Source organism: Mobula hypostoma, chromosome 6 (genome assembly GCF_963921235.1).
Source record: "Mobula hypostoma chromosome 6, sMobHyp1.1, whole genome shotgun sequence".
Classification (NCBI taxonomy): domain Eukaryota; kingdom Metazoa; phylum Chordata; class Chondrichthyes; order Myliobatiformes; family Myliobatidae; genus Mobula; species Mobula hypostoma.
This window is the reverse complement of record NC_086102.1, coordinates 161,188,552-161,212,985: the sequence shown is the minus strand read 5'-3', so window position 1 is coordinate 161,212,985 and position 24,434 is coordinate 161,188,552. Positions and strand designations below refer to the sequence as shown.

At 39.7% G+C, this 24,434-nt stretch overlaps 1 protein-coding gene across 6 annotated transcripts in view; it reads right to left on the bottom strand.

Moving 5' to 3' along the window:
- Positions 1 to 24,434, bottom strand: part of ccdc141 (coiled-coil domain containing 141) — a 160,406-nt gene that overhangs the window by 66,960 nt on the left and 69,012 nt on the right. For all 6 annotated transcript variants that reach the window (XR_010018443.1, XM_063052079.1, XM_063052080.1 and 3 more), the window contains exons 10-15: positions 14,076 to 14,195; positions 12,804 to 12,995; positions 12,150 to 12,323; positions 5,335 to 5,514; positions 3,079 to 3,204; positions 1,489 to 1,677 (exon numbers count right to left, since the gene is read on the bottom strand). Coding sequence is in view for 5 of the 6 variants with exons in the window: in XM_063052079.1 (XP_062908149.1) it covers positions 1,489 to 1,677; positions 3,079 to 3,204; positions 5,335 to 5,514; positions 12,150 to 12,323; positions 12,804 to 12,995; positions 14,076 to 14,195 (981 nt within the window). In the remaining variant the exon portion in view is untranslated. The remainder of the gene's footprint in view (positions 1 to 1,488; positions 1,678 to 3,078; positions 3,205 to 5,334; positions 5,515 to 12,149; positions 12,324 to 12,803; positions 12,996 to 14,075; positions 14,196 to 24,434) is intronic.

Genomic DNA, 24,434 nt, shown 5'->3' with positions numbered 1-24,434 from the left:
GGAATGCAGTGTTGAGAAATGAATGGCATGCACTTTAGGAGAAGAATTAAAAGCATAGACTGTTTTCTAAGTGGAGAGAAAATGGAGTCCTTATGCAGGATTCCCTTAAAGGGTAACCTGCCGGTTGAGTCGGTGGTAACGAAAGTAGTTGCAATGTTAGCATTCATTTTGAGAGGAATAAGAGTATAAGAGTAAGGATGTGATGCTAAGGCTTTGTAAGATATTGGTCAGACTGTAATTGGGTATTATGAGCGGTTTGGGACTCTTATCTAAAAAAAGTTGTGCTGGCATTGGGGAGTGTCCAGAGGAGGATCATGAGAATGATTCCAGGAATTAAAGGCTTAATGTATGAGGAGCATTTGATAGCTCTACCTTGTACGTGCTGGAGTTTAGAAGAATGAGGGGGGATATTATTGAAACTTATCAAATATTGAAGGGTCTAGATAGATTGGATGTGGAGAGGATGTTCACTATAATGAGTGAGTCTTGATCCAGAAGGCTTAGCTTCAGAATAGACAGTCACCCATTTAGAATAGAAATGAGGAAGAATTTCTTTAGCCAGAGGGTGGTGAATCTGTGGAATTCATTGCCACAGATGGTTGTGGAAGCCAAGTCATTGGGTATATTTAAAGCAAAGGTTGATATATTCTTGATGAGTAAGGGCATCAAAGGTTACGGGGAGAAGGCAGAAGAATGAGGTTGAGAGGCATAATAAATCAGCCATGGTGGACTGGCAGAGCAGACTCAATGGGCCAAATGGCTTAATTCAGCTCCCATGTTTTATGGTCTTGTATACTACCTTCAGAACTATGGGAACTGATCTAGATTCAAAAGAATTTTGAAAGATGAACACAAAGACATATCTCCAGAACCACTCTATCAAAAATTTTAGAAAACTCTTCGTCAGGTCTTGGAAATTCAACTACTTTCATTTTGCCAATTTCTTTCATCTCTTCGGTCACTCTGGACCTGTTTCTTTTCACTTTTTCCGGGAGGAGTTTTACATTTTCTTCCATGGCACAAAGTACTTATTTAAAGTCTCACTCATTTCGTTATTCCTTATTTAATTGTATTGTCACAATATCCTGAAGAAGTAACAATTGTTAAGGAAGTAATAAATATGAAGGTTCATTCATACATTTCTAATACAGTCACTATGCTATAAATTTTTGAAACATATTCCTGTTGCTTTAATTCACTAACAAATGAAAAAATATTAGTTGCTACATCTTTTCATTCTTCACAACATTTAATTGTTTCACTAAAAGGTTTGCAAAATTATGCTGATATACATAAGATATCAAACAGCATTAAATGGAAGTAAGGTATGAAAATGTGGTTGTTCGAACTTAGAAAAAAATTGTTTAAGTGAAAGCCATGGAATTAGGCATTCAGTATGGCACTACTGTAATTACATTCGGCATTACAGAACTGAAACATACTTGCACATTCTCACATTACATTCAAGTATTTAAATTTGGTACAGACCTCTTGAGTTGTATGATGAAATTTAATCGCCATAAGGAGGAGAATTTCATAATCTTTTATTTTATTCTTTACTTGCTGATGAACCTTAATGAAATCCATCATTTTTTCATTTCTTTCCTTTGTAGAAACGCCTTTCAATGTCCAAATCTCTGCTGTTTTTATTCTGTATTCCACCTCAGCATTCAATTGCTAGTAATAAGGAAAAAAAGCACTAATTTAATATTGTGGAATGAATAATTTACAGTAAACTGCAAAAAATGACATAACATTCCAGTACTTGACTTTCAGAGAGACTTTCACATCAGATATTTCAATCATGTTAAAGGTCATTGGATTCAGATTAGATTTTATTATGTTTAAACAACTTTCTACATACAGCAGGACCACCTTTACTGCAAAACATATTCATAATGAAAACAGAAATAAAGAAAACTTAATTACAAACCTAAAGAAGAAGATTAAGTACACCATTATAAAAGCTATTATTAATGTTCAGTTTACTAAATATTGGAGAGAATCTTAATGACAGCTCACAAGATATTTTCAAGGAAAAGAAAAAAATACATTAAACCTACGTTACTTCCAGCTCCTATCTTCTATAAAGACCCAGCTCTCCTCCATTGCAACACTTAACAGTTCCAATGATTTTCCACTTCCATTAGGTGTCGATCACCTTTTTATGAAGAAATTTTACTAATGGTCATTACTATTGGCTTTTTACTGAGGTTGTAAGATTTTTTTTAAATCTCTGGGGGATGAGATTTACTTTATGCCACAGTTTTCTCCCCATTTTCTCCTTCCCTGATACCCTATGGTTTGTGATCATTTTAGCCCCAAACCTTATCCTGACTTTCTGTCCACAAGTGCAAATGCCCACCAATCGGGAATAGAACTATTGATGAATTTTCTCTGATTTGCAATGTTATAACCAGCTGTACTATTTCTAAAAGGTTAACTCAGAATCAGAATCAGCTTTATTATCACCGGTAAGTGACGCGAAATTTGTTAACTAAGCAGCAGCAGTTCAATGCAATACATAATCTAGCAGAGAAAAAAATAATAAAGTAAAAATAATAATAATAAATAAACAATTAAATCAATTACAGTATATGTATATTAAGTAGGTTTAAAAATGTGCAAAAACAGAAATACTGTGTATTAAAAAAAAGTGAGGTAGTGTCCTTTTAGGAATTGGATGGCAGAGGGGAAGAAACTGTTCTTGAATCGCTGAGTGTGTGCCTTCAGGCTTCTGTATCTCCTACCTGATGGTAACAGTGAGAAAAGGGCATTCCCTGGGTGCTGGACGTCCTTAATAATGGATGCTGCCTTTCTGAGACACTGCTCCCTGAGGATGTCCTGGGTACTTTGTAGGCAAGTACCTAAGACGGAGCTGACTAGATTTACAACCTTCTGCAGCTTCTTTCAGTCCTGTGCAGTAGCCCCTCCATAACAGACAGTGATGCAGCCAGATGATGGGGTGAAATTATAGCTTTTCATGGCACAGTGCATTTTGTTTTAACATCGATCATCAAGCTTGCAGTACATCTTAATTACTTTCACAACTGCTGTTTGAATGGAAGCACTTCTTACTTGTAACTGGGGTTTAGCTTTATTGAACTTATCTTGCAATTTCACAATAGCTTCAAGATTGCAACCAAGCTCAAAATTAGACTTTGGAACAAGGTCATCTTCCAGCATCTTTAAACCATGAATTGTCTGAATAAAACAAGAGAACTGCATTGACCTTTCATGTGAAATAATATTTACATTCTCAAAATTACTGGCAAGTGAACAACACAACACTTTACATAAACACACATATATATTTATAAACTTGAATAAAAATATACATTAATTGAGACCTAGGCTATCGATTAATGGAGGATGAATAACTAGGATATAGTAATTAATATTAGCATCTGAAGAACAAAACACATGATGCTAACACTGTTCTGAGCAGAATTATCTGCAGCTTAATGTGAAAAAGACTAAGGAGCTGGTGGTAGACCTGAGGAGAGATAAGGTACCGATGACCCCTGTTTCCATCCAGGGGATCAGTGTGGACATGGTGGAGGATTACAAATACCTCGGGATACGAATTGACAATAAACTGGACTGGTCAAAGAACACTGAGGCTGTCTACAAGAAGGGTCAGAGCCGTCTCTATTTCCTGAGGAGACTGAGGTCCTTTAACATCTGCCAGACGATGCTGAGGATGTTCTACGAGTCTGTGGTGGCCAGTGCGATCATGTTTGCTGTTGTGTGCTGGGGCAGCAGGCTGAGGGTAGCAGACACCAACAGAATCAACAAACTCATTTGTAAGGCCAGTGATGTTGTGGGGATGGAACTGGACTCTGACGGTTGTGTCTGAAAAGAGGATGCTGTCCAAGTTGCATGCCATCTTGGACAATGTCTCCAATCCACTACATAATGTACTGGTTGGGCACAGGAGTACATTCAGCCAGAGACTCATTCCATTGAGATGCAACACAGAGCGTCATAGGAAGTCACTCCTTTCTGTGGCCATCAAACTTTACAACTCCTCCCTTGGAGGGTCAGACACCCTGAGCCAATAGTCTGGTCCTGGACTTATTTCCTGGCATAATTTACATATTACTATTTAATTATTTATGATGCAACTGAAGCAAAAACCAATTTCCCCCGGGATCAATAAAGTATGACTATAAGAAGTTCATGCATTGCACATGGAATGACAAATGCTGTAGATTTCACCAGTCTCTATCAGGTGCTATGGAAGTAGGGTGCGTGCAAAGATCATATTTTGTTGTTTTCAAATACACCAGTTGTAATTACAAAGAGGCCGCCTAAGTGCTTGCTGCACAAAATCTCTAGAACCATTTGAAACTCCAGTAAGTTGTAAATGAAACATTCCCATTAGCAGAAAGAATATGTGTTCTTTGTAGAAAAAGTTCAGTCTTCTCACACTGAATAGGTAATTTAAAGACATGGAAGGTACAGACTGAGAAAAATGTTCATTACCTGCTTGGAAGACTAATTAGAGTGGAGCCTAATTTTTGCAGGTACTATTAAATCTTGGTGGGTGGCAAGGTGGAGATATATCTCAACCAAAGGAGCTGTAAGGTGCTCCTTTCCTCCACTAGCCCACAGGTCACTCTTGGGCAAGGTGTGGCACCTTCTTGGTGTTGTGGTAACTAATGATGTTATTCCTACACTACTCAGCCACTCGCACATTGGAGGAATTCACATATTGTATAAGCAGCGTTATCAATAAAGTATTTTGAATTTCCTGTATGCTGCTGTGTTGGTGTGTGCTCTGCACTATCCCTCCATAATGAACACAAAAGTTAGCCTCCACACCCCCGATCAGGGTCACCTGAAATCATAGGAGAGGTGGCGGATGGTCATATATACAGCTGGTAGATATCACAAGTCCTGGTTATGTGACCACTGATGCCTGAAAAGTATTGATTATGGCTGGGTCACCAATCTTGTAAAGACCCTGAAGGTATTGGCAAACCACTTATGAAGAAAATTTGCCAAAACAATCATGGTCATGGAAAGATCATGATTGCCCATGTCATACGACATGGCACATAATGAACAAATGATTAAATCTTGAGGAGATCAAGGGTGTTGTCTACAGTTTCTATCACAGACCTTAATGATCCCATCTCCTTTCCTGCAGATTAACTAAGGCTGGTCCAAACTACTCAAAACATTTGCCATTGTATTTGAATCTGAGATTAGAGCAGGTTCAGATTACATTTTCAGGAACTAATACATAATCCAATGAAAAATTAATTTAAAAATTATCTACTAGTGAGCAAAAGTCATATTAATAGCAGTATTTCACAAATGACATACCTTTTTAAGCTCTTCTTTGAATTTCTTCCACTGTTTTTTGACTGATCTAATTTGGTTTAACTGAAGCTGACAACTTGTCCACTGTTCTGTGAGATTCAATTTTCTTTTATCTAACCGATCAATGGTACTTTCAAGTACATTTTCTGACTTTTTCAAGTTTAAATCCAAACTATCATCTTTCTGAAAAAGGAAAAATAAACTCATATCTAGAAGCAGCTGCATTATGTGAACGTTTTGCAGTAACAGTTCTTTCTTCATTGCCTCAGTTTGTACTCACAGGTTAATAAAGAGAATTTTTCAGCCAAAGCAGCATAAAATAAATCAGCTTTCATTTGCAATTTTAGTTAAAGACAGCTTGGTCCTCCTGCAGTCGAGGTATGATAAGGGTCTTTTTAAACACACCCTTATATCAACATACTTCCTCTATAAGGGGAACTACCATGAACAAACGGACGGGGTGACCAGGGGATCGCCCTTGCTGCTGGCTATTTCTAATTTCTACATGGAGAATGTTGAGGAGAGGGCTCTGAGATCATCACCTTTATGTCCCAAATGCTTTTTCAAATATGTTGATGATACCTTTGTAGTATAGCCTCATGGACTCCAGGCACTCCAATAGTTCTGAATAGCTTACATCCAAACATACAGTTTACGATGGAGATGGAGAAGGAGAAGAATGGTTGCATCCCATTTCTAATACGACGGAAATCGGACAGTAGCCTCAGAAATGGCGTCTATCAGAAACCCACTCTCACAGATTTATGTATACCTCAACAATAACAGCCACTATCATGCTTCCCATTATAAGAGCAGTTCCTTCTACTTTGAGTAACTGTGCGAAAATTATTTCGCACCCGGAGAATCTCCCCAAGGAAATAAGATGCTTACATATGACATTCCTACAGAATGGCTCCAAGGCAAAGGAAATCAATCGGGCTCTTAAAGGAGCCAACAGAAAAACCAGGAAACCTAACAATGAAGAGGATCCAGCCACTTCAAGTCGTCTTCCCTCTATTTCCACAGTTTCTGGAAGGATTGCCAGGATCCTGAAGAAATACCAGATTAATACCCTTCACAAACACATAAGGAAGTTTAAATCACAGCTTATAAGGGTCAAAGATGACCTGAGGATGGTTGGCATTTACAGGATTCCCTGTGAATGCAGAGCAGCATGTAATGGCCAGGCAGTTCGCACGGTGGAAACATGCATCAAGTAGCACAGGAGGTGTTCCTTTGTGTTACCTGGAGAAATCGGTAGTAGCAGAACAGTGCACTTGGAATGGCCATAGGACTGACTTTGACAGCATAAAATACTGTGCTGCACCAATGGCTTTTGGGATCACCTGGTAAAGGAAGCCATTGAAATAAAACTGCAGGAAAAGAATTTTAATGAAGTTGAAGGTCTCATTCTAAGTAAGAACTGAAATTTGATTGTAAACAAGGTGGGTCAGTGGAAACCTAATTGGATGAGGACTAACCAATCTGGAGGAGTGAACGATGGGGATATAAATATCATCAGACTAGATCTGCCCAGGCAACATCCATGATGAAGTTCATAATTGAATCTGACAGTCTTTATATACATTGATAAACTTGAAGGAGGAATACTTTTCTGCTGGTATTCCACAATTTGCTGAATTTATAACTATATCAGTACCTGTCATTTACATTTGTCATGTTTGTAATGTTTTGTATTGCTGCTTCAAAAAACTAACTTTAATGGTATTTACACCCTGCGTATGTGCGTCAATGATAGCAAACATGAAATTGAATATATATAATTAATATGAAATCATTGTATAAAGAGGCCAATCACATGAGTTTTAAATGAACAGCATGTACTAGAATTTCATTTATGTTTTGAGTCAGTATTTTCATATTCAAATTTGAACCAATTATATAAAAATGCTGGAGACATTCTGTTATAATATACACAAAATGCTGGAGCATACAGCAGGTCAGGCAGCATCTATAGAGGGAATTGCATAGTTGAAATTTTGGGCTGAGACCCTTCATCAGGACTGGAAAGAAAAGGGGCAGAAGCCAGAATCAAAAAGTATGTTGAGGAGGAGGAGGAAGATAGGTGAATCCCTGTGAGAGGGGGAAGCAGGAGGGTGAGGAAGGTGGAAATAATGAGAGAAACTGGGAGGTAATAGGTGTGAAAGGGCATGAACTCTTAAATGTTACTATTTCCACATGTGCCAAATGACCTATTGCGGTATTTTCTACTTTTATTTGACATTTCTAACATTTGCAGTTTTTGATGTTCATTTCTTGAACCAATTCTAATTCACAAGGGCAAATGAAATTTAAACAGACGCCCCAGGAAGTATTTCCATGTGAGAAGAAAATTCCAGCTGAGTTGAGGAACCTGAATGAAAACTTAATGGTTTCTTGGAGTTCAGGATCAATAACAGGTAAGTCAGGAAAAGAAGATGTAAATGCAACCATCAATTAGAATGAGTTGAAATTGCAGACAAGCTTGCACTGAATGAATCCTATTCTCTGCCCTGTGAAAAATAGTTTTGAATGCTTCCCATAACTATTCATTTACTGTTTATCAAAAGATTCAGCCAGGTTCTTTAAGCCATCACTGCATCATGTCTGCTAAAATTGCCAAGCAAATTTCAGGCTAAGTTATCACTACTGGGGTTCATTTGAAAATTCTGTCCTGTGTGTAAGGTCACCTAAATGAGATAGCAGAATTTGCTGTCTCTGATTCTCCTGTCTGAAATGAGGAATATGGTTCCCAGGGACTGGGTAAATGGCCGATGAAGATTCATTAAGTCCCAGTAATCTTACTATTTTGTATTCAACTGAGTGGAAGAAAAATCAAAAACCCTCTAACTGTTCTGTAGTCAGACTCCTACTGATATTATAAAAACAAGTTACATTGGAAATTGAAATAAAAATAGGAAATATGAATCAAGATCTATGTTTCTTTAAATACCCTTTACATTTTCCACCTTTCAATATTCAGTATACCTTTAACTCAATTTTCAGTCATCAGCCTGAAATATCAGTCCAGCTTCAGATGCTTGTCAATCTGATGAGAATCTCCAGCAATTTCTGTTTATATCTTTTTAGTGAAGGGATTGGTATTAGGAAACCAAATACATAACATCTCTGAGCAAGTTTGTGGTTGGATTCAAAGGATGAAGCATCAATCTGATTAGACGATCTTCTCGACAGAGTTTCGCCTCTTCCAAATAAGTCAGTAGAAAGTTCCTATTGCCCAAGGGCCAAAAAAGCATGCTGGATAATAACTAACCCGAAGTCTCATGCAGCAGAAAAGGGAAGTGCAATAACTACTGGACGGACCGCTAATATTCAGAATCAGAATCAAATTTATTATCATTGACATATGTCTTGAAACTTTGTTTGTGGCAGCAGTACAGTGCAAGCCATGAAAAAGTACTATAAGTTACAACAAAAAATAAATAATGCAAACGAGGAACAGCGGGGCAGTATCCATGGACCATTCCGAAATCTGATGGCAGAGGGGAAGAAGCTGTTCCAAAAAGGTTGAGTGTGGGCCTTCAGGCTGCTGTGCCTCCTCTCTGATGGTAATAATGAGAAGAGAGCATGTCCAGATGATGAGGGTCCTTAATGATGACTGCCACTTTCTTGAGGCACTGTCTCCTGAAGATGTCCTTGTTGGTGGGGAGGCTTGCTGAACCTACAACCCTCTGCAGCCGCTTTCAATACTGTGCGTTGGAGACTCCACTCCAGGCAGTGATGCTTTCCACTGTACATTTGAGAAGTGTGCTAGCATATAGCTGCTGGCATGCTTTCTTTATAATCGCATCAATACCTTTTCCACTGTTGACACTTCAGTGAGGACTGGTGTCGGTTCTGATTTCCCCTTCCTGAAGTCCACAATCAATTCCTTAGTCTTGCTGATACCAAGTGTGAGATTGTTGTTTTGATACCACTCATTTAAGGCATCCGTTAGTCTTGCAAGACCATGGATCTGTGCCTGGAAAGTCTTCACTCTCCAGGGCACAGGCCTGGGCAAGGTTGTGTGGAAGACCAGCGGTTTCCCATGCTGCAAGTCTCCCCTCTCCACGAGACCGATATTGTCCAAGGGAAGGGCATTAGGACCCATACAGCTTGGCACCAGTGTTGTCGCAGAGCACTGTGTTGTTAAGTGCCTTGGCTGGGGCTCGAACTCACAACCTTCAGATCGCTGGTCCAATGCCTTAACCACTTGGCCACGTGCCCACACATCTCAACCACTCAACCAGCTGATATATCTTACTCCTGTATGCCTCCTCATTGTCATGTGAGATTCTGCCAACAGATTTATAGATGATGTTTGAGCTCTGCCAAAGCCACACACTCATGAGTGCAGGGGGGTTTGAGCAGTGGGCTATAAACACACATCTTCGAAGTGTGTGTATATTGACTGTCAGCAAGGAGGAGATGTTACTACTGATCCACACTGACTGTGGTGTCCCAATGAGGAAGTCAGGAATCCAATTGCAGAGAGGGGCACGGAGGCCCAGGTTTTGAAGCTTGTTGATTAGTACTGATAGGATGATGGCATTGAACACTGAGCTGTAATCGATAAAGAGCAGCCTGATGTATGTTTTTCTGTGGTCTAGGTGTTCCAAAGCCGAGTAGAGAGCCAGTGATATTGAGTCCACTGTAGACATGTTGTCGTGGAGGCAAGTTGCAGTGGTTCTAGGTCCTTACTCAGGCAGGAGTTAATTCTCGTCATGACTTAACCTCTCAAAGTGCTTCATCACAATGGATGAGAGTTTCTCTGCCTCTGGGCAATAGTTATTGAGGCCGCTCACCCTGTTCTTTTTGGGCACCAGTATGATTGATGCTCTTTGGAAGGAGGTGGAAAAATCTGACTGCAGCAGTGAGAGTTTGAAAATGTTTTTGAAAACTCCATCCAATCATTCAGCACAGGTTTTCAGTATCCTGTCAGGTACACCAGCGGGGCCTGACGCCTTTTGAGGGTTCACCTTCTTGAAAGATGTTCTGACATCAGTCTCCGAGACAGAGATCACAGAATTGCCAGATGCCGTAGGGATTCACACTCGTGTAATTTACTATTTTCTCTTTCAAAGACTGTGTAAAAGGTTTTGAGCTTATCAGGGAATGAAGCATCACAGCCATTTACGCTGTTAGGTTTTGCCTAAAATTAAATAATGGCATGCAAGCCCTGCTACAGCAGCTGTCGTGCATTCAGTTGTGTCAGAAAATCTGCACAGAATTGCCTTTCCGCTCTCATGGTGGCCTTCCACGGATCATACTTGGACTTCTCGTAAGATTCTGGATCCCCTGACTTGAATGCCACATATCCACATCTCTAGCCCTCAGCAGACTGCAAATCTCCTGGCTCATCCGGAGATTCTGGTTTAGGTACTGCATGCTTGATATGTTCTCAAAGGCATGCACTCATCCACACAGGTCTTGATGAGGTCAGTAATGAGTGTGGCACATTCATTCAAATCCAAAGACAAATCTCTGAATATGGTCCAGTCCACCAAGTCAAAGTTGCTCTGTAAGTGCTCTTCCACCTCCCTTGACCATACCTTTGCATTCTTCACCACTGATGCTGCCGTCCTCAGTCTCTGCCTGTATGCTGAGAATAGAAGTACAACCAGGTGATCAAACTTGCCAACGTGCAGGTGTGGGAAGGCACGGTAAGCACTCTTGATGGTAGTGTAACAGTGATCAAGTATATTGCTTCCTCTGGTACCACAGATGACATACTAGTGGTAGTTTGTCAGAGACTTCTTCAGGATGCAAGATCTCGGTGAAAGCACAAATCAGCTGCATGAACCTCAGTGTTTAATAAAGGCCAGCAAGATATGGAGATGTCAAAAACTGCTGGGAAGCTGGTGGTCCTACCAAATATAATAGTGGGCCCTTTAAAGGATATTTCTTTCCACTTCCTGCCTGTCAGCCTACAAACCAAATTATCTAGATGGCAATTTATTGCTCTAAGTTTTCAGATATTCAGTTGGACAGTACCTGGGTGTACTTTGAATAGTCTGTGGAACAGCTCTCCCGATATAAATACTAGTTCTTGGATGTGTGTGACGAGGATTTGTAAGATTGACTAGGCTGGGGGCCAATTTGGTATGCAAGTTAATATCAAGTGGCCCATTCAGCATTGATCTATTCTAGTTTCAGTGTAGAACTGAGTGAATGTTAAGCATTGGGCACAGTACATATAAACCAGACTGGATAAGGCAGCTAGATATTATCTTCTAAGGGCAGTTATGAACCACAATGGGTTTGCATGGCAACCTGATAGCTCTGAGGCCATCATTTCTTCCAGCTACTGTTTTCGAAATTTCACTGAAATTACATTCCACAGTTGTGCCATCGTAACTTGAATGAATCAAAAGCGGGGTTAAAATACTATCTACGAGAAACACGAAGGCATTTATGAAAGCAACCTGTCCCAGTGACTGGTGACAGTGGCCAAATAATTAAATAGATAGGATGTGAATCAAATATCAAAATATCTTTTTACCACATGGGTAAAATTTGCTTTCAACGATAGTTCCAGGTCGAGGAGTAGTAGCAGTCTATTTGCATACCGCTTCAACCATTTTCTATGGAAATGGAACTATTAACATCAGCCACTACAGTCCCATAAATATAACAGGATACACCACACAAAGCTGTCGGAATATAATTTGGGAATCAAGTCTTGAACGGCTATAGAGAAAGAAGGCAAATGCAAATATAAATCAAGAAGTTAGGTGAAGGACAAGCAGTCTAGAACCATATATTTTTTCAAAACTAATTCAGGATTTTCATCAACATGGGTTAATTGGAGTACTTACCATATTTACTGTACTCTTGAAGTTGAATGCCAGATCTTGGAGAACAAGAAAGTTCTTAAGGACTAATTGCCATTTGGAATCAGCAAGCTCCAACACTGACCTAGCAGTTTCTTCGCTGTCTTTTATTGTCAGAGATTGGTAACAGTCCTCGAAGCTTCTCATAGACGCTTCAACCTAACTTGTATCAAATGTATCACAGATTACTTTCAAAATTAACTCGTCACACAACACGATCTTGAAATTCAGTGAATAGTTTGATGATGGGCAAAAATTATAAACAAAGAAACAAGAAAGCAGATTATTCAGCAACCATATGAAAATACATAGAATTTAAAAAAAAATAGGGGGCTAAATTCAATGGCTGCTGAATATGAACATCAAAATTATAACACAGGTGATTAGTTAATTGAGCAAGGGATCAATATTGTAAGTGGCTAACACAGTGAAGAATCTAAATAGAATTTAATCAATAAAGTATTTTTCATTATTAGAAATATGAGCATATTAATATGCATAATATGAATCAAAATTTTGTAACAAAGTTTAGCTAATCTGAGAACTAAAAACTGTAATTAATTTTTTTACATTTGAAATTAGCATAACAATATTGAAAAGCACAGCAATTGTTCAGTAAGCTAAATGTAAACAGTTCACCTCTTCAGCTTGTTTCAGAAAGTTCATGTAATATTGCAAGTGATCAATTCGTGCATTCAAGTTCCAACACAGTCCTTTCCATTCTGCATTCAGAGTAATAAACTTTTCAGAAAAAGATATTACTTCAGAGACTTCAAATGTTTCTGCCTGTTTAATGATGTCTTCAATATGTCTTAATTCACTTGCTATCACCTGAAACAAATACATTACTCCATTAACATACATTGGACCAATCAAAAGAAGTTCCATTTATAAATGTTGGGCGGTATTGACCAGAGGAAGAAAAAGTTTACACAGAATTTTAAGTCAATAGCCCTTTACAGACTTGAATTATCAGTACTCTCTATTCATGCTACCTGAAATGATGAGTATTTCCAAAATTTTCCATTTATATTTTTTCCATATTTTGGTATCATCAATGTTTTATTTTTATTTTGATGGAAGGCCACATTTCTTCTTTTATCTATGTGCCCCATGCACCCATATGAAGGATTCCTGCTTTATTACATTACACATTTATTGGTGATTATAACCTGAGTGCATGGGTTTCCTTCCTCAGCCAAAATACATGCTGCTTGGTACATTAATTTACAATTGTAAATTACCCCTAGTGCAGGTCATTGATAGGAGAATCAGGTGGAGTTGAAGACCATGAGAAGAATTAATTATGGGTAAATAAGTTGGAATTGATCTGAAAGTTGGTGTAGACTTGATAGGCCAAATGGCCTTCTTCAATGTCATCAGGAAGTACAAGGTAATATCAGAACTAAAGTTGCTACAGACTCCTATTTTTTTTAAACCCAACATGATTTATGAACTTTAAAAGGGTTAAAGGAAGTATTTCAATTTGCGGTCTGGCTTTCCTTAACAAAATATCAAGAAAAACAAATCCCTTGCCCCTAAAAAATCTGAATCCATTCAATATTTTTGAAAGAGTGTGCATAACATAATTGTAAAATAGTAACTCAATAGTCACAAACAAGAGAAAATCTGCAGATGCTGGAAATATGCAAATTAAATCTGTAAATTAATAGTGTTCTTTTGTGTGGATAATACTAGCATTAATTTCTCTGTGATTTGATTCATTTGTGATTGATTGACTGGTAAAGTGACCTTAACAGGAATTTATTGGGCTTTCTACCACCAGTATATATATTTTGATTCCTGCAATATTGTATTTTTAATAAGCACTTACATATATAATGATAAAACAATAATACTCTCCCTCCATTCAAAAATAGTTTTAGAAAAAAGTCTGTAAATATGCATTACCTTTGCTTGATCAGACAGTTCCAGATATTTGTTCAGAACATCTTTGGTTTCAGAGAGACAGGAACCTGGCTCTAACTTACTGGAAAGTTGAGATCTGCATGCCTGAAGATACCCTAAGACCTTGAGAAACAGTACATCTTTGGTTAAGGCAATTTCAGAAAAAGTAACCTGAAACACTGATGCAATCTACAGCTTATTAGAGCAATCTAAGGTAGTCATTTCTAATGATAGGAAAATGAGAAATTTGTCATACAAGTAATATTTTCATTGGATTAATCCATGTGCTGTTTATAGATATCTTAAACCTATGATTTAACAAAGTTAACCATTGTCAGCAATACACAAGCTTTCAACTATTGTTATTTGATTGTTCTTAAAATATATTTCTATTCAATTAACAATAACATTTTCTGGAAAAACACGTTCATTTGCTTTAATAACTTAACCTTTGGTGACCTGAAAGAATGGAAGCATTGAAAAGGAAGGAACAGTTCCCTGGAAAGAAATCTATTGTCTCTGCTGTTGAAGTTTGTTTCAACATTGTTATTTAATATAATTTCTTAAAACTTCTTCACACCTTTATCTATCAAAATGGATTCCTTTGTGTTTTGCTCAGTCAAGCACCAGACATCAACTCTTTTCAAAAGTACAATTTTATTTAATTTGTTTTATTAGTTATGACAATGTCATTTGTGAAACCATCTAAGTGTTGTGTTATTTCAACAAGTTCTCCTACACAAAGTTACCATCTGAACAAAAACAGCCATTTATCTGACTGAGCACAAAAAATGATCCGGTTTTCAGCTTGCGTTGAAATGTATTAAACTCTTCCTCTTGGTGTTAGTTACTGAATGTCATCTGTTTTTGCCAGTTCCTTGCAACAATGGACTAAATGTTTTCATTCTCTGATATTATTATACAGTACTTGCACCCAAATTATTAGAATATCACAACACAAATCTGTTATATTCCTACCATGTGTTTGTAAAACTACTAATTAACTAATGAAACAGATTAATGACTGCTGGACAGCAGAAATCCATATCTACCCACATGTGTATTGGCAGAGGCTCACCAAGGAATAGTACTTCTGAAATGATTTGTATGTCATCATTGGTTGCCACCTCTGCAGCCTTCTATGAAGAAGAACTTTCTGTCAGAGGTTCAACGGGGCCTTATGAATCACTATGAAAGTAACCATCACTGGAGGCTTCATTACTACAGGCTTCTGCAGCCTATGAGAAGAGACACATCAAGGGTGTTGTTGTCAGCATTTTACAAATGTCTCACACGGCTTACATGCCAAGGGACACAGGACATTTCTATTTATAGGAAACAGACAGAACATACGCTGGGTTTCATATCGCAGGCAAAGTACACAAAAATTGCTATTCATTGCTCACTTTTTGCAATCAGAGCATTCCTCTACTTAAAAGTCATCAAAGTTGACCATACCTTAACTTCAAAAATAGCTTCATGCAGTTGTGTGCCTGATTCCCCACCCCGAATGTCTTCACATTAAAATAGTCAAAAGTCCCTATACCTTCTCGACCAAGGGCCAAGAGGAAAGGCATTCTCCATAGCTTATACAGCTTTGAGCAGCCCTATCATTGAAAGTACATCCCAGCCACTCAGCATGTTATGGGGAGAGATTACCAGAAGTTTGAGAAATTGATGTTCATGCTCTCAGGTTGGAGGCTACCCAAACGAAATGTGAGGTGTTGCTCTTCCAACCTAAGAAAAGGCCCTAGACTGACATGTCAGAATGGGAATGAGGAGTGGAACTAAAATGGTTGGCCACCGGGAAGTGCTCTGTGTTGCAGATGGAGCAAAGATACTTGACACAGTGGTCTCCCGATCTATATCGGTTCTCACAAATGTAGATGAGACTGTACTGAGAACACTGGTTACAGTAGATAACCCTGACAGACCTCTTGGTGAAGTATTGCCTCACCCGGAAGGAGGAGGAGTCCCAAACATTAACCGTTTGTTCCTCTGCATAGATGCTGCCTGACCTGCTGAGTTCCTCCAGCATTTTGTGTGTGTTACTCTGGATTTCCAGCATTGGCAGAATCTCTTAAGCAGCCCTTTGATCTTCAAGCACAAGAACAACACCTCAACTTGAGGTTAAAAGGGCCTTTCCACCTTCCACATTAATTGAACATAAAACATACTTGGATTATCTACAATTCATCAAGGGATATCTTGGAATGGTCTAAATGATAACAGTTAATGTGCCTCACAACTCAAATGAGTGAAATAAAATAGCAATTCAGTTAAACTTGCGTGATCCATATGCCTGTTGTCCATTTATGAGTGTCTCTTCTATACAAGTCTGATAAAGCAAATATGTTAAGTTTTCTGGACATCCCAGGATGGAGTCAGTAGCTGGTATCCTGTGCACTGGAAGCCATGACAGCCCTGACATTGACTGTTCTTCCTGTGTTTTAGCAGCTGAAGTGAGGCAATGTATCCGCATTAGTGATTGAGATGTATGAACATTCCGTTTCTCATTCTACTCCCCAACACGCAACTAACAGGACAACATAGCAACTACAGGCCTTCTTGTCTCTGGAGGTCAAATCTAGAAGATCAGTTAAGATTTGGAAGATGTAATCAACTCTGTCTAAATTCTTTGAGCCCGAGGTGCTGCCCAAAGCCCTGAGAGAGTTCGGGGAAGACAACTGAGATAATTTTGACCCAGAGTCTGCAAGGCTGCCATCTGCCAGCTTATTAAAAGAAAACAATAACCAGTTGCATCAACATGTGCAAAACTTTCCCTAAAGCTCATTATACACTCTTTTATGAATGATAATGTTTGAAGGCACCCTGCAGCATCATCTCACATATGCCAAAGTTGAGCTCCTTATTTTTCTCTCTCCTTTTGTAGACTCTTTTGACAAGCTTACCAATACCTTGTACATCCTGTTCATCACTGCTGGCCACAGTGGTCTGTGCTTCCTCCTGTTCAGCAAAGTTTCTGAAGTCAGTAGCCTCTGGCAGTCAATCAGAACAGTTGTCCCTTTTGTCAATCCTTGCTCTTGCTTACTTAAGCTCTAAGAGTAAGCTATTGCAATCCAATCTACCAGCCAAAGACACTTAATCAAAATGGCTGCAAAGTCATTTCCTATGTCAGTAGATCTCTAGGGTGATATTTCCTTTGAAGAATGCTTGCTTCACTGTAAGGAGATTTTGTTCTATCTGTATTGCTCTTGAGGAGAAAGGAATAATAACATTAAGTGATGCAATTTAGGAACCTATACATAATCAACCAAATTGTCCAATATTACAGTTCACTGAAGTGAATTTGTCAGATGGGGAAAGAAAGACCAATACTGCAACCTTCCTCTGCTGGGCATCTAACACCATTGCCAAAACTTGGAGATGCTTACTCCTCTTTCATGCCAGCAGGGATATTTAACTCCTGTGAGCTATTTCTGGCCCTGGTTCCCTTTCTAGCAGGTCATAATCTCTACTTCTGTAAGAGAGACATGACATACCTGTGAAAAACTTTGAAGAATGTATGTGTTCTTCAGAGCCCAGAACAATGGAACATAAACATAAGGAGCAGTTAAGATAAGAATATTCATTAATAATGCAACCATCAAATGTGCCTACTGTGCCAACTTCCAATCCACACTTTGGTACATCAAACCACCAGGCTGTGCTCCATGTTGCTGCATTGTGAAAAAACAGAAACAGGAGGATACAGTACAGAAAGTTGTACAACACTGGCCTGATGAAAGAACCAGAACCAGGTTCAATATCACTGGCATACAGCATGTCTTCGCGAAATTGTAACTCAGAATTACAGTAAATTATAGAACATAGAATAGTACAGCACAGTACAGGCCCTTCGGCCCACAATGTTGTGCCGACCCACGAACCCTGCCTCCCATATAAGCCCCCAGCTTAAACTTCTCCACATACCTGTCTCTTAAACTTCACTAGTGTATCTGCCTCCACCACTGACTCAGGCAGTGCATTCCACACACCAACCACTCTCTGAGTGAAAAACCTTCCTCTAAAATCCCCCTTGAACTTCCCACCCCTTACCTTAAAGCCATGTCCTCTTGTATTGAGCAGTGGTGCCCTGGGGAAGAGTCGCTGGCTATCCACTCTATCTATTCCTCTTATCATCTTGCACACCTCTATCATGTCTCCTCTCATCCTCCTTCTCTCCAAAGAATAAAGCCCTAGCTCCCTTAATCTCTGACCATAATGCATACTCTCTAAACCAGGCAGCGTCCTGGTAAATCTCCTCTGTACCCTTTCCAGTGCTTCCACATCCTTCCTATAGTGATGCGACCGGAACTGGACACAGTACTCCAAGTGTGGCCTAACCAGAGTTTTATAGAGCTGCATCATTACATCGCGACTCTTAAACTCTATCCCTCGACTTATGAAAGTTAACACTACATAAGCTTTCTTAACTACCCTATCCACCTGTGAGGCAACTTGCAGGGATTTGTGGATATGTACCCCCAGATCCCTCTGTTCCTCCACACTACCAAGTATCCTGCCATTTACTTTGTACTCTGCCTTGGAGTTTGTCCTTCCAAAGTGTACCACCTCACACTTCTCAGAGTTGAACTCCATCTGCCACTTCTCAGCCCACTTCTGCATCCTATCAATGTCTCGCTGCAATCTTTGACAATCCTCTACACTATCTACAACACCACCAACCTTTGTGTCGTCTGCAAACTTGCCAACCCATCCTTCTACCCCTACATCCAGGTCGTTAATAAAAATCACGAAAAGTAGAGGTCCCAGAACCGATCCTTGTGGGACACCACTAGTTACAATCCTCCAGTCTGAATGTATCCCCTCCACCAAGACCCTCTGTCTTCTGCAGGCAAGCCAATTCTGAATCCACCTGGCCAAACTTCCCTGGATCCCATGCCCTCTGACTTTCTGAATAAGCCTACTGTGTGGAACCTTGTCAAATGCCTTACTAAAATCCATATAGATCACATCCACTGCACTACCCTCATCTATATGCCTGGTCACCTCCTCAAAGTACTCTATCAGGCTTGTTAAACCGATCTGCCCTTCACAAAGCCATGCTGACTGCCCCTGATCAGACCATGATTCTCTAAATGCCCAGAGATTCTATCTCTAAGCGTCTTTTCCGACAGCTTTCCCACCGCAGACGTAAGGCTCACTGGTCTATAATTACCCAGACTATCCCTACTACCTTTTTTGAACAAGGGGACAACATTCGCCTCCCTCCAGTCCCCCGGTACCATTCCCGTGGACAACAAGGACATAAAGATCCTGGCCAGAGGCTCAGCAATCTCTTCCCTCACCTCGTGGAGCAGCCTGGGTAATATTCCGTCAGGCCCCGGGGACTTATCCGCCCTAATGTATTTTAACAACTCCTACACCTCCTCTCCCTTAGTATCAACATGCTCCAGAACAACAACCTCACTCATATTGTCCTCACCGTCATCAAGTTCCCTCTCGTTGGTGAATACCGAAGAGAAGTATTCATTGAGTTCCTCGCTCACTTCCACAGCCTCCAGGCACATCTTCCCACCTTTATCTCTAATCGGTCCTACCTTCACTCCTGTCATCCTTTTGTTCTTCACGTAATTGAAGAATGCCTTGGGGTTTTCCTTTACCCTACTCGCCAAGGCCTTCTCATGCTCCCTTCTTGTTCTTCTTAGCCCCTTCCTAAGCTCCTTTCTTGCTTCCCTATATTCCTCAATAGACCCATCTGATCCTTGCTTCCTAAACCTCATGTATATGCTGCCTTCTTCCACCTGACTAGATTTTCCACTTCACTTGTCACCCCTGGTTCCTTCACCCTACCATTCTTTATCTTCTTCACCGGGACAAATTCATCCCTAACATCCTGCAAGAGATCTCGAAACATCGACCACAAGTCCGTAGTACATTTCCCTGCAAAAACATCATCCCAATTCACACCCGCAAGTTCTCTAGCCTTATAGCCTCATAATTTTCCCTTCCCCAGTTAAAAATGTTCCTGTCCTCTCTGATTCTATCCTTTTCCATGATAATGCTAAAGGCCAGGGAGCGGTGGTCACTGTCCCCCAGATGTTCACCCACTGAGAGATCTGTGACCTGACCCGGTTCATTACCTAGTACTAGATCTAGCATGGCCTTCTCCCTGGTCGGCCTGTCCACATACTGTGACAGGAATCCGTCCTGGACACACTTAACAAACTCTGTCCCATCTAAACCCTTGGAACTAATCAGGTGCCAATCAATATTAGGAAAGTTAAAGTCACCCATGATAACAACCCTGTTATTTTTGCACCTTTCCAAAATCTGCCTCCCAATCTGCTCCTCAGTATCTCTGCTGCTACCAGGGGGCCTATAGAATACTCCCAATAGAGTAACTGTTCCCTTCCTGTTCCTGACTTCCAGCCATACCGACTCAAAAGAGGATCCTGCTACATTACCCACCCTTTCTGTAGCTGTAATAGTATCCCTGACCACATATATACATACACACACACACACACACACACATATATATATATATGTGTGTGTGTGTGTGTGTGTGTGTGTGTGTGTGTGTGTGTGTGTATGTATGAATAAATAAATAAATATATAAAATAGTTAAATAAGTAGTGCAAAAGCAGAAATAAAAAGTGAAATAGTGCTCATGGGTTCAATGTCCATTCAGAAATTGGATGGTAGATGGGATCAACGTGTTCCTGAATCACTTAGTGTGTGCCTTCAGGCTTCTGTATCTACTTCCCGATGGTAACAATGAAAAGAGGGCATGTCCTGGGTGGTGGGGGTCCTTAATGATGGATGCAGCCTTTTTGAGGCATTGCTCCTTGAAGATGTCACGGATATTACAGAGGCCAATGTCCATGATGGATGAATAATTTTACAACTCTCTGCAGCTTATTTCAATACTGTGCGGTAGCCACCGTGCCTAACCACGCCCCCTCCCCCCCAACCCCATACAGAAGGTGATGCAGCCAGTTAGAATGCTCCCTAGGCTACATTTGTAAAAATGAGTTTCTCTGCAACTTTTTAGAGTTTTAAGACTGGAACATGTTAAAAGATTTAGCTGCCAGCCTAGGCGAGTATATTCACCAACTTTACGGGCTTTATCAGCCGTGTTGAGGACTGTGTAGCAGAAACCACAGATGAACCAGGAGATCTACCTACTGAAATCTATATCTGCACCATTCGAATGAGATGACCTTACCTTTACAAGAAATCAAGATGCAACTTCCATAAAGCTATCAGTGATGTTAAGACACAATATCAGCAACATGGCGATGCGTTGCGAGCAGCTTATAAAACTTCTAAATATACTTCTTTTGAACTACTCGCACTGCAATTTGCAGCCTTAATTTCTCTTGAAGTAACAGACTTTTAAGCCATCGTAATGAACTAGCAATTTTGCAATCGTCTGAAGGACTCTCTGATCTTAACTCTTAGGCATGCTTCAAGCAGATGAAGATACATCGTCACAGCTGAGAGAGAGGGCGGAAGGGAGATAAGGTGGTGAACTGTATCAGGAAATTTGCTGATGACACCAAGAATGGAGGTGTAGTGATCAGCAAGGGAGGCTATCATGGCTTGCAGAGAGATCTGGATCAGATTGAAAAATGGGCTGAAAGTGGCGTTTGGGATTTAATGCAGACAAGTGTGAGGTGTTGCACTTTGGTAGGACCAACCAGGGTGGGCGTTACACAGTGAGCGGTAGGGCTCCGAGAAGTGCGGTAGCACGAAGAGATCTGGGAATAAAGGTTCTTAATCTGTTGAAAGAGGCATCACAGGTAGATAGGGTCATAATGAAAGCTTTTCGTATATTTGCCTTTGTAATCAAAGTATTGAGTACAGGAGATGGGATGTTATGTTGAAGTTGTATAAGATGTCAGTGAGGCCTAATTTGGAATATTGTGTGCAGTTTTGGTTGTCCACCTACAAGAAAGATGAAAATAAGGTTGAACGAGTACAGGGAAGATTTACAAGGATGTTGCCGGGTCTGGGGGACCTGAGTTATAAGGAAAGATTGAACAGGTTAGGACTTTATTCCTTAGAACATAGAAGATTGAGAGGAGATTTGATAAAGGTATACAAAATTATGAGAGGTATAGATAGGGTAAATGCAAGCAGGCTTTTTCTACTGAGGGTAAGAGGGACTACAACCAAAGGTCATGGGTTAAGGGGGAAAGGTGAAAAGTTTAAGGGGAATATGAGGTGAAACTTCTTCACTCAGAGAGTCATGAGAGTGTGGAAGGAGCTGCCAGCACAAGTGGTGCATGCAATCTCGATTTATGCAAAGTTTGATAGGTACATGGATGGTATGGGTGTGGTCGGTTATGGTCCCAGTGCAGGCTGATGGGACTAGGCACCTTAAATGGTTTTAGCATGGACTAGATGGGTGGAAGGGCCTGTTTCTATGCTGTACTTTTCTATGACTCTGTGGGCCCAGTATGATTGATCTTTCCTCATTAGATAGCCTTTTCATTGTAGGAATCCATGCCATGAATGTCCTTCCTTAAATAAGGAGACCAAAATTGGATAATTCATAACATAACACTTTACAAAAAAGACACTTCATAACAAATAGGAATGGAAACCAATATTGAATATTTGCTACTTCCAATGGATTAATTACCAAATAGATTACTTCTTATCCTTGGTGCTTTCTCAAACCAATTCTGGTTATGCAAGTGAAATATCATAGCCTACAAGATTCAAGATTTTTTATTGTCATTTCCAGTACATAAGTGTAATGGAGAATGAAATAATTGTTATCAGAATCCAATATAGACCAAAACAAACACAGTAAGATAAAGAATTCAATAATAAAAAACACAATAAATAAAAATACATATTATATACATAAGAATGTTACATAGCTTATATACACAGATTGATCATATGTACATGAAGTGATGCTAAGTACAGGAGCATCTGTACATAAGGTGACTATGACAGGAAATGATATAGTGGTGGTGGTGGAGGGGATATGGTGAGGTGGGTTAGTAGGTACAGGTGTTGATCTGCCTTACTGCTTTGGAAAGTAACTATTTTTGAGTCTGGTGCTCCTGGTGTGGATGCTACATAGCCTCCTCCCTGATGGGAATGGGACAAACAGTCCATGAGGAGAGTGGTATGATCCTTCATGGTATTGCTGGCTTTTTCCCAGCACCTGTCTGTATATACTGTATGCAGACTGAGTGCTGGGAAGTAGGATCAACCAAAGTAGTTCTTTTTGGATGGTGAGGGATCAGAGATTTGAATGGTCTCCTTGCTGTAAATTTGTGTTACGACATAAATTTGCCTCTGTTTAATCTAAATGCCTAAGAATTGGACGAAGAATCTAGAACACAACCCTGTTTCTATTTCCTTTAAAATGACCTGAGTGCTTCAGACATTTTCTGTTTTTACTTCCATTGTAAGTGTGGTTTTGTGCACAAGAGATATTGAAGTTATAAAATGTTGCATACATTTTCAATCTGTTTTAGCTCATTTGTAATGAGAGAGATATTGTTTAAAAACAATGGCCCAATTCCTCAGAAAACAATGGGATTGCTATAAGAGATCACCACTGAAAATTATAAGGGTTGCCTTCCTCCTAATGTGCTTATCACCTATCTACATCTAGTTCCTGTATTGGTTTATCCTCAAGAATGAGGATATGTTCCTGAAAATTCCAAGTAGCACAGAGTACAGTATTGGCATCTGGCTTTTGATGGGTTGATCAGGGTAGAATTGTTGGCACTGAATTCTAGGAAATCCTGTAACATCATGGAAAACTTTTTTAAAACTTTCAAAAGGCATGTCCTTGGTGCTCTCTGAGCCAAAAGACAACCCTACTGAAAATGCAACATTTGTTCCACGTGATAGCGATTAGCTTCCTGGCTTATATTTGCTAAGCTTGTCTTCCAAACACAGCTGATCAAAAACAGTTGTAAGTAAACTTACAGCTGACAGTTTGTTTAGTTTCTGGTTGTAAAATGAAGTCAGTCTTCAGTTCTTAAAATGTAAATGGAAAGCAATAGACAGTTTTAAGTTTAAAAAAACACACCCTCTGTATAGCTTTACAGACACTGCCTGTGGAAAGCCACTACACCTGTTTTTTTATTGCTCAAGATGCAGAATAGAACAATGGGTTGTTTCATTTGGGTTGTTTCAAACAGACAAGCTTACTTTTAAGTTGCTTAGTTCAAGGAAGCTTGTTGAACAGATGGATAACATTGTTTAGCATATTAATAACTAATGTGTTTTAGTGGGTTTATGTACTCAGAAGTTAGCATTATGGTTGTTCGTCCACCATTGACGTCGATGAGGACCTCGACACCAGTCTCGATGGTGTCGAGACTAGCGCATGATTTGGATTTAAGTGAGGGAGAGTTG